General features: G+C 64.0%; 1 protein-coding gene across 2 annotated transcripts; it reads right to left on the bottom strand.

The window, feature by feature from the left end:
- Positions 1-9: 9 nt before the first annotated feature.
- LOC132332387 (laminin subunit beta-2-like) lies at positions 10-10,317 on the bottom strand. Of its 2 annotated transcripts, none has more exons than XM_059856638.1 (33): positions 10,070-10,317; positions 9,735-9,898; positions 9,508-9,643; positions 9,243-9,316; positions 8,954-9,142; positions 8,815-8,878; positions 7,729-7,931; positions 7,532-7,652; positions 7,042-7,230; positions 6,792-6,971; positions 6,603-6,715; positions 6,431-6,510; positions 6,217-6,352; positions 5,887-6,042; positions 5,652-5,779; positions 5,452-5,569; positions 5,144-5,336; positions 4,926-5,069; positions 4,588-4,819; positions 4,349-4,512; positions 4,048-4,269; positions 3,297-3,511; positions 3,109-3,205; positions 2,668-3,040; positions 2,412-2,596; positions 2,095-2,336; positions 1,824-2,027; positions 1,587-1,731; positions 1,078-1,285; positions 856-997; positions 591-767; positions 356-518; positions 10-273 (listed from the first exon to the last, which is right to left on the bottom strand). In XM_059856638.1, exons 1-33 carry the CDS (start codon positions 10,125-10,127, stop codon positions 137-139), a joined length of 5,352 nt encoding a protein of 1,783 aa, XP_059712621.1. In that variant the 5' UTR covers positions 10,128-10,317; the 3' UTR covers positions 10-136. The 2 variants fall into 2 exon arrangements, with proteins under 2 accessions (XP_059712621.1, XP_059712622.1); XM_059856639.1 differs by having other exon boundaries at positions 356-515.
- Positions 10,318-10,434: the final 117 nt, after the last annotated feature.

The following is a 10,434-nucleotide window of genomic DNA, read 5'->3' as shown; positions in this document are numbered from 1 at the left end:
GCGAGGCGGTCTTGCTCTGCAACTTTATTCACGCGGGGGTACCCTGCAGCCCCCACCCCGCCTACCGCTGCGGGGCAGGCGGAGGCCGGGCGGCAGGAGGCTGGGTGCTCCGGGGGGGTCCAGGCCCCTCCGGGGATCACTGGCAGGTGTTGTATATCTGGACCTGCTGGTTGATGGTGGCCAGCACCTCCCTCATTCTGGCCTCCAGCCCGCCCAGCTGGGCTGCTTTGGCATCCAGCACCCGCTCGTTCCGCTCGTACTCCTCCTCCAGCGCTACAGGGACACGGGAACATGAGTCAGCCTGGCCTCCCACCACTGCCCCCAGCACCGCCCCAGCATCCCGCTCCGGCCTCACCTCGCAGCCGCTGCAGCTTGCCCTGGGCGTCCTGCAGCAGCCCTGCAGCCTCCTCCCGCAACTGCTGTGCCCGGCTGCCCGCCTGCTGCACGCCCTGTGCCCGGTGCTCCACCAGCTCCTGTGCTGTCCGGTACCGGTCCCGAAGTGGCCCCTCCAGCACCTGCTGGGCAGCGGGGCCTGTCAGCGGGATTGTAGGGGAACCCCTGCTGCCACACTGGTACCCCCAGTCACCCACCTGCTTGGCCTCGCCGGCCCGGTCCCGCGCAGTGCTGGCTGCCTCCTGGGCACGTGTGGCTGCCAGGCTGTTGTTTGCACGTTTCACCTTCAGGGCATCAGTCTGCCTGTCCAGGAGCCCAATCTGCTCCATGGCACCTGCCAGCTGCTGCTCTGCACTTCCTGTCTGGGTCTGCATCTGGGGATGGTGGCATGGGAGTTTGGTGTGGTCACAGTGATCACATGGTGGGGATGGGGTCCTGTGGTCCTAGGTATGGGGCTCTTACCATGCTAAGGGCACTCTCGCTGTGCTGGATGTCACCGGCAGCTTGCTGCAGCGCTCGCTCAGCCATGCCCTGGGCTTGCCGTGCCTCCTCCAGCGCCTGCCGCACAGCCTCGGCTGTGCCCCGCACTCCCTCTGCCCGTGCCCTGCAGCCACACAGCAAGGCCTCAGCATGGCCTGGGCTGGGGTCCCCGGAGGAATTGCGTCCTCACGTCCCTGGGCTCACCTGGCCCGCTGGGCGTCCTGCAGCAGCTGCCCAGCCTGCTGCACGTCACTGGCTGTCTGCTCCAGGATGGCATCCACACTGGCCAGGCTGCGCACCCGCGTCTTGATCTCCTCAGCCAGGCGGTGGATCTGATCCGGTGCAGCGGGGAGTGACAGCTCCAGTACCCGACTGGCTACCACCTCAATGCTCTCAGGATCAGCCCCCTCCTCTGCAGGAGGAAGCAGTCAGTGTGTTCTCTACAGCACGCCGGGGTGGAGGGGGTAGGCAGACCGAAGGGCAGAGGGGAACATGGGACAGGGCAGGGGGACCAGAGATGGCTGGAGGGCACAGGATGGTTGGGGCAGGGCAGGGACCAGGCAATGCAGCATGGGGCAGGGGTGGCACAGCCAACATGCAGTGTCGGGACAATGCAGTGCAGCACAGTGCAGAGTCAGTGCAGTGTGGTGCAGGTGCAGAGCCACAAAGCCCTGGGTAGGGGTGGCCAGCCCTCCCGGCATGCCGGCACTCACGGCTCAAGAAGGCCTTGACAAGGCTGATTAGCTCCCTCAGCTCCTTGTTGGAGCTCTCCACACGGGCCCTGGTCTGGTTCGCCTTGTCCAGGGCTGCCTGCGCTCGCAACCGGGCCTCGTCTGCCTTCCCCTTGGCCTCTGCCACCTGAACATGGGCAGAGACCCTTGGTGCCAGCCCCAAGGGCTGCAGAGCGTGGCTGTGCCACCAGATCCCACCAGCACCCATGTGCCACACACCTTGTGGGAGAGCTGGGCCATGTCACTGGCAGCCTGTCGCAGCTCCTCTTGGGCATGGCGTGCCCGGTCCAGAGCACTGTCAGCCTTGGACACGGCTCCACCACAGCTCAGACCACCACAGCGTCGTCCTCCATCCTCATCCCGGCACCCAGCACCCCCACAAGGGCTCTCAGCACAGGGCACATCTCCCACCACACCGCAGACCTGCAAGGCAGCACGGGATCAGGGCAGCTCTGGGTGCCATTCCCCCAGTTCCCTCCCTGAGTCCCACCTTCTCATTAAGCGGCTGCAGGCTCAGCGCCTGTGCCCTCGCTGCCAGGTCCATCAGTGCCCGCCGGCTGGCTGCGTTGTGGCGGTTGAAGTCATCCCGCTGGCTGGCCAGGAGCTGCTCAGTGCGGTGCCGAGTTGCTCCTGAGGTGCTGACAGGGCTGGGCACAGCACGGGTGGAGGCATCTGCCTGGCGCTCGGCCTCCTGTGACTCCTTATAGGACTGACGGATACTGTCATAGGCACCTGGGGGGGCAGGAACACTGTCAGACCCCTGGCCGTGGCCTGACCACCCTGGCCTGGCTCTGTGGTGTGGCTCACCAAGGAAATTGGAGGTCTTGAGGGTGTGCAGCCGCTGTTCCAAGTCCTGCAGGCTGTGGTTGAGAGCACGGGCACCCCGGTCCACAGTGTTCAGCACGTGGCTGGCATTGAAGTTGGCATCCTGAGCAGCCGTCAGCTCCCCTTCCACCCGTGTCAGCCTCTCAGTTGCCTCCTCGATCTGCCGCCTGCAAAGGAAGGGGGTGAAAAGCTGCCCCCACGGCTACCCTGGGAGCCGTGCCCTGTGCCAAGTGCTCACCGCAGCCCCTCCACGGTGTGTGTCAGGTGGGCAGCAGTAGCAGCGGTGGTGTTGCGGGTGGCCACCACATCACGTACAGTGGCCAGCTTCTCCTCCAGCTGCCGGAAGGTGCCCTCGAAGGCGCCAGCAGCCCCGGTGTGCTGCAGGAGGCTGGCCCGCTCTGCCAGCGCTCGGGTACGGGCAGCCAGATCCTGCACCACACGGTCCCAGTCCCCGAAGCAGGGGTGGCAGGGCTGGCAGGCAGGGAAGGTACCAGCAAAGCCCCGGGCACACTGGTCACAGCGGACTCCAGAGATGCCAGGCCGGCAGTCACAGTGGCCGCTGCTGCGGTGGCATTGGGCACTGGCTATGCCACGGGGATCACAATCACAGGCTGCATGGAAAGAAGTGTCAGGGCACCACAGGCTCCACTGTGATCCCCCCACTGGCACCAGCTCTCACCTCGGCACTGGTGCTGTGGGTCACCCCAGTGGTGCTCCTGGCAGTCGGTGCAAGTCTGGCCTCCAAAGCCTGGCCGGCAGGAGCACTGCCCTGTGAACTGACAGACATGGCATGGCCAAGGCTGGCACTGCTGCAGCACACCCCCAGCCCATCCCATCCCTCCAACCCCTGTCTCTGTCGTGTCTCACCTGGTTGCAGGTGGGTGTCAGGGAGTGCTGGGGGTGGCAGGCACAAGGCTGGCAGCCTTGCCCGCTGGCCAGGTTCCAGAAGTTGGGGCTGCAGCGGTCACAGCTCTGGCCCTCAACATGGGGCAGGCAGTGGCACTGCCCGGTGTGCCTGTCACAGTGGCACTGCTGGGGCCCACAGGTGCTGGCATCAGTGCCCAGGGGGTTGCAGGAGCAACCTGGAACCAAGAGGCACTGAGCAGACTTAGAGTTGAGGGAATGAGGACAAGGATGGGAATGAGATTGAGATGGAGATGGGATGGAAGTTCTGATGGGGACAGAGCAGGAGTGGAATGATGATGGATGAGGGTGGAAGCAGAATGGAGACAGAGATTGGACAAGGATGGGGTGAAGACTGGATAGAGGTGGAATGTGTGCAGCATGAGGACCACTGGTGGGGATGGGATGGAGATGGGACCACGGTCAGGATAGAGCTGGAATAAGGACAGGGAATGGGGATGGAGGACAGGCATGGCAATGGGGACAAGAATGGGCATGAGAATAGGACATAGATGGGATGGAATAAGTTGGACATGGGGACAGGGACTGGGCCACAGTGCTGGGCCTGGGCAGAGGAGACAACACTGTTACAGGGCAGGGCTGCAGGGAATCCACAGCCCTGTGCACAAGCAGGGGCAGCCATTGGTGCACATGGGGCCCAAGGACATGTCGGGCATGGGAGGCAAGTCTGTCTTGGCAGGCAGTGGGTACTCACGCCTGCAGCTGTGTCGTGTGGCATCCCCATAGAAGCCAGGCTGGCACTCGGCACAGTGGGGCCCTGCGGTGTTGTAGAGGCAGCGCAGGCACTGCCCTGTGCGCCGGTCACACGCCTCTGGGTCCGTCACATCGATGTTATCGTGGCACTGGCAGGGCAGGCAGCGCCCGCCCTGCAGAGGGTCCCCATAGTACCCAGGGGCACACTCATCACAGCGGGAACCTGCTGACACAGAGCGCTGGGCAGTGCCTGGGGACAGGGCACCCCAGAGAGCACTGAGTGTGCCGTGGCAGGTACCCACCTGTGTACCCAGGGCTACAGCGGCAGACAACCTGTTGGGAGTGGCTGTCTTGGTAGCAGGAGGCAGCAAAGTGGCGGGGGGTGCTGGGCCCCTCAGGACAAGGGCAGGGCCGGCAGTGCTGCCCGGAGCCAAGCGCTGGGTTCCCAAAGTGTCCGGCCGCACACCTGCAGGCAGGAGGTCAGAAGGAGCCAGGGCTGCTGGCAGCACCCTGCCCCAGTCTGGCCACGTACCCCACCTACCTCTGGCACCTTTCACCATCCGTGTGGTCACGGCAGCGCAGGCAGCTGCCTGTCCGAGGGTCACAGCTCTCAGCGTGCCCATTGCACTGGCAGGGCCGGCAGACAGGGAAGCCCCAGTATCCAGGCTGGCAGCGGTCACAACGTGGGCCATGGGTGCCTTCACGGCAGGGACACTGCCCAGTGGTGCTATCACAGATGGTGCTCACTGAACCCTCACGGCTGCACTGGCATGCTGGAAAGCACAGCACCCACAGCGTCTGCCTCTGAGCTATAGAGAGCACCCCTTCCCCATGCCCCCAGCCCTGGGATGCCCAGGCTCCTCTCCCAATGGCACTCACGTCGGCACCCGCCAGGCCCAAAGCCAAAGGTTCCTGGAGAGCAGCGGTGACAGCGCCGTCCCATGACATTGGGTTTGCACTGGCACTGCCCGCCCTGGGGCTGGCACTCAGCACTGAGCGAGCCCTGGGGATCGCAGAGGCAGGCTGTAGGCAGAGAGCAGGGTCAGCGCCAGCTGCTGTGGGACAGGGGGCAGGACAGGCTGTGGGGCTGTACTCACGCAGCGCCCCGTCATGCAGGATGGCCGAGAGGCTGTGCAGGAGGCTGGAGCAAGGCTCAGCCACAGGCGAGGGCCCTGCAGCGTGGAAAGGCTGGGCACAGCGGTACCGCTCGAAGGTTTCCCGGCGCTCCATGGAGCTGGGGTCACCCGCAATGAACATCTCCAGTGAGGAGTAACGGGGCAGGAGCACCAGCTGCGGGGCAAAGTCAGTGGGACATCATGTCCCTCTCTTCCTGAGTTCCCTATGACTGCATCCTATCCCCCTAAAGGGTTGCGGTCCCCCATCCCACTGCCCGTCTGCCCCTCACCGAATCGATGAGCACACTGGCAGTGGGATCCTGATGAGCAGCAGCACAGCCCAGTTCCAGGCGGAGCATGTAGGAGACACCCTGCTCCAGACAGATGGGCTGGGACAGCACCACATATCTGGGTGGGGGCAAAAGAGAGCAAGGGCAGCCATGTGCCTCCAGTGAGCCCCAGTACAGCCCAACCCTACTGAGGTGTTTACCTGGCACCGGAGGGGAGGCTGGTGGAGAGCTGGTCATCGGCAGGGATGGTGTTTCCACAAGGGCTGCTGGCAGAGACAGGGCTGGGGCGCAGCACCTTCAGCCTCACCTCCTGCCAGGCCTCTGGGTGCTAACAAGAAGGGGCAGTGTCATAAAGCCTCACTATCTGGAACTCCCCACCACTACCTCCCAATCTGGCAATATATCACACTGCTGGCTTCAGCATCTGGTGCTCACCTGTGGCTCATAGCGGATGACCACGTCATACTCGGTGGAGAAAGGCACATCACTCACGTGGAACTCCACCCAGCTGCCTTCCAACATGCGGGCAAAGCCTGTCCCTGTCCAGGAAGCTGGACGGTCTGGGGGCAGCTCACGCTCCACCACTGAGCCCTGGTGCAAGCAGGTGTTGTGAGATGGGACCCTAAAAATCACCTTGGCCAGCAGGCACTGCTCTGCCCTGAGTAGGGAGGCAGACCACTGCCTGCTGGTTTGGGCACCCTGCAAAGGGGCACCCACTGCGCTGCTCTGCCTGATGTCCTCCCCAGGGACACGTTCATTTCTTACCTGATGCAGCCGTGCATCCTCTGCCTCATAGGTGTAATGATCCAGGTTGATGCGGTAGAAACCGGCCTCCACCTGTTCACACTGTCGTCCCATCACATGGCTGCGGCACTGGCACTGCCCCGTCCCCATGGCACACCTGGTACCCCAGCAGCACCATCAGCCCTGATGCCAGGAGGGGATGCCCCTTGCCCTCTGCATCCCCACAAAGACTCACAGGTTGTTGCGAGCACCTCCCACATCACAGTCACAGGGTCGGCAGCCTGGGAGGTCGTGGCTCAGTCCCCAGTGCTCGGGCTGCAGAGGGTCACAGGGTGTTAAAGAGCAGCAGCTGTTTGTCTACTATAGTCCCGAGCACTGTGCAGGGGCCGTGGCACAGCTCCACTCACCAGGCACTGGTTGCAGCTGCGCCCGGTCACCAGCCGCTTACAGGAGCACTCCCCACTGACACGGTCACACCGGCTGGCATCAGCCACTGTGCCACGGGGGTCACAATGGCACCCTGCACAGAGAGATAGCGGTTTCCAGCAATGCCAAACCACGTGCCCGACCCCAGTAGGTGCCACTCTGGTACCTACTCCGGCAGCCTTGCGGGTTGTCAGCACTGAGGCCGAAGAAACCGGGTTTGCAGTGGTCACAGCGGGGACCAGCCACATGCTCCTTGCAGCGGCACTGCCCCGCAATCAGGCCCCTGGCTGGGTCATCAGCACTGTCACACAGCCCACCATCCAGAGAACCCTCAGGGTCACAGTCGCAGGCTAGGGAGACAGGCAGGGTGAGCACTGTGACCACCAAAGCACCACCCTGCACAGCCTGTCCCACACTGACCTCGGCACACCGTGGGGTCCCGCAGGTCCTTGGTGGGGTCCTTGTAGTAGAAGGGCTTGCAGAGGTGACAGCGACGGCCCATGGTGTTGTGCTGGCAGTCATCACACACACCCCCACTGGTGTTCCCCGTGGCCAGAAACACGGCCATGTCAAAGTGGCACCGCCGTGAGTGCTCGTTGCAGTCACAGCCTGCAGGGACAGCACCGCCACATGGCATGTGGCACCACAGCCCACACCTGGCAGGCAGCACCCCAAGTGCCAAACCTCCCCTGCCTGTATTCCCCTTACTCTGATATGCAGCACTACAACTGCAAACCTCCCCAAAGTACAGCCCTGGTACCCCAGACACCCTCAGCCAATTTGCATGATGCCAATCACCACCAAACCACATCCCACTGTACAACACCCCAAAACCCCTGGCACAGCACAGTGTGGCAGCTCTGGCACTGGGATCACTGTGCCAGGAGCTGGTGCCAGCAGGGGCACTCACGGCGACAGGCATTGGTGCTGGAGCCCTCGGCCGGGCGCCAGGGCAGGTCTTGGTAGAAGTCCTCGCAGCGTTCGCAGTTCAGCCCCTGCGTGTGGTGTTTGCAGACACACCTCCCATGCACCTACCAGGATGCCACAGTGAGGGGCTGCAGGACTAGACCCAGCTCCAGCAGGGCACACAGGCCTGGCTTGCCCTACCATGCCATCGGTGGTGGCAGGGGCCCCGCTGAGCGGGGCGCACTCAGAAGCGTGCCCGTAGCAGAAGCAGTTCCCACGCATCACCAGCTCGTAGAGCGCGTAGTAGTACTTCTCCCGGATCTCCCGCCGTGAGTCCAGCAGGTTGTCTCCCAGTGTGTGCAGCTTGGTGAAGTTCACACGCAGGTTGGTGACACGCAACAGGTCTAGGGCAGGGAGAGACCCCTGTTAGCACAGGGTAGCTGGGCACATCTATGCACAGCTCACCTCTGATAGGCACAGTTGGGCTGGGCTGTGCATGGCACAGGATGCTGTGGGTGGTTTGGAGGAGCTGGGCATGGCTGGGAGGGCTGTGCATGGCATGGGGCGTCCATGCAGGGCTGCACAATATGAGGCTGGTCTGTTGTGGTTTTCTATATCACACAGAATTGGCCCAGGCCTGTGCATGGTTTGGCTCACAGGCACGTGGCTGCATGTGGCCAGGCTGGGCTGCACATAGCTGTGGGGGTTCAGCTCCCACTAACGTAGCTGTGCACAGTCTGGCTGTGTGTGGGCTGGGCTCTGTATTCCCACAGCAGAGGCAGGATGGGACCCCACCAGTGCAGAACAACACCCTTGGCACAGCACCTTTATGTATCTCAGGGCACTCACCACTGGGGGCTGTTCCCAGGAGATGACTGTGCCTGGTGTGGTGGGCGCAGCCTGGGGGCCTTGGGAAGACAGAATATCTTCCCCAGAACTGCAATTTCCCAGCAGCCCTGCCCTGCAGATTCCACCCCTCCTGTTCCCAGTCTAAATTTAGCCTTGGGTGGGTGATTAACCCATTGTGTCCCATGCCCAGCCTGACTTCCCATCTCAAACCACAGCTGGTGTTGGGCTCAGCCGTGGCACAGCCATCCTCCTCCATTTAACCCAATGCAGCCTGATCTTCAGCTGCTCTCATAGGGCAGGGTGCAGAATGGCCCAAGACCCTGCAGGCTGGATCAGGTCCTGATCCCTGTGTAGGGCCCAGAGCAGGGAGAGAGCAGCCAAAATAGCTACACCCAAAATAGAGCAGCCAAGCAGGAGCCCAGATGGCTGGCAACTCACTTTGGATGGCAGGGCTGTAGGGGTCCCGGATGGGAATGGCAGGGTCCAGCACCCTGTAGATGACCTGGAAGGGACAGCAAGGTGATGAGAGTAGTGCAGGGGGTCCCCTGAGTCTCCTGGGACACTACTAGGGCCTCACCTCCCCCTCAGTGGAGGGCTCGATGTCAGAGTAGCGGGACTCGCAGACGACATCATCGATGCGGCGTGGGGTCCCGTGGGGGACATGGGGAAAAGAAGCAGCGCAGTCGTAGGCGAAGTAGCGATACACTTTCCAGGTGTGCCCAAAGTCAGCTGAGCGCTCCACCAGCATGGCCGCGGGCCGGAAGGTCTGAGGGACACCCGGGTGGGACAGGGCTAGCCCCACAGTCCCTGAGGGCGTCTTCCCTCCTGTCCTGTCCCCACCTGGATATCCACATGCTGGGACCCACCTTGAAGGTCATGATGAGGTGGGTGAAGTGGAACTCGGCCTCCAGGTCAAGCTGGATGCTGACATGCTCCACACCTGGGGGTGACAAGTGTGACAAGTGGAAGCACACTCTCACAGATCCCGGGGGCTCGTCCCCCCCACCCGGCAGTGGTCCAGGGGCGCGGCCACAGCCACAGGCTGAGTCACACTTCCTCAGTGTGGGAGGAAGGGAAGGAGAGCCCCCCGGGACAGGACAGGATGCTCCACCACCCCCACCCACTACTCACCGTTCTCTGACTGCCACCAGGCTTTCTTGGGGCGGGGGGCAAAGCTGGTGACCACATTCTCGATGCGGTGGCTGTTGGTGTTGGTGAGGGCATCGTAGGGCCGCCGGGAGTCGCAAATGAAGCACTTTTTCTCCTCCTGCGAGTTGGAAGGCTCAATGACTCGTGTCTCCATCCGTGTTCCGTGCCCCTCACCCTTGTCTTGTCCCTCCAGGTCCCGTCCGACTCACCTGGAGGTGGCTGACGATGCAGTAGGGCTGGGGCCGGCGCAGCCCGCAGGTGGAGGTGGCACTTAGGCGGGCTGCTCGCCCCACCAGCAGGTCTCCGGTGGCCGGGTAGCAGCTGCCGCGGGCACAGCCCTGGGGGGAATCGGGGGCCAGGGCCACCCCCAGCCCTGCGGAGCGGCGGGCGGCTGAGGGCGCTGCGGGGCGGGGGGGCCGGGGCCGACCGGGTTTCCCCCCGCCGCGCCCGGGGCCCCTTCCGCGACCGCCCGGAAACAGGACGGCGGGGCCGGGCCGGACCCTGGCGCCCACCGGCCCCGCTGCGGCGCGGGGCGCGGACTCACCGGCCAGCAGCGGCAGCAGCAGGAGGACGGCGGGGCTCCGCTTCGCCGGGCTCCGCATCGCGGGGCGCGACGGGGCGAGACGGGACGGAAAGGGGCGCAAAGGGCGCGCAAAGGGGGCGCTCGGCAGGTGCCCGCCGGTCCCGTCCCGTCCTGTCCTGACTCACCGGTTCCCCTTCTCGTTCCCGTTCTCAGTCCCTTTCCCGTCCCCTTCCCGGTCCCTCCCAGCCCCTCCGAACTGGCGGCAGGCGCAGCGCTCGGGGCTGCGCGGAAAGCGCGGGGCGGATCCCGGCTGGAGCAGGGGAGCGGGCCGGCCGAGAGAGGCGGGAGGAGGCAGGAGCAGACTGGACAGAAGGCATCGGACACAG

The sequence above is a fragment of the Haemorhous mexicanus genome, chromosome 11, assembly GCF_027477595.1.
Source record: "Haemorhous mexicanus isolate bHaeMex1 chromosome 11, bHaeMex1.pri, whole genome shotgun sequence".
Classification (NCBI taxonomy): domain Eukaryota; kingdom Metazoa; phylum Chordata; class Aves; order Passeriformes; family Fringillidae; genus Haemorhous; species Haemorhous mexicanus.
This window is presented reverse-complemented; position numbering and strand designations above follow the sequence as displayed.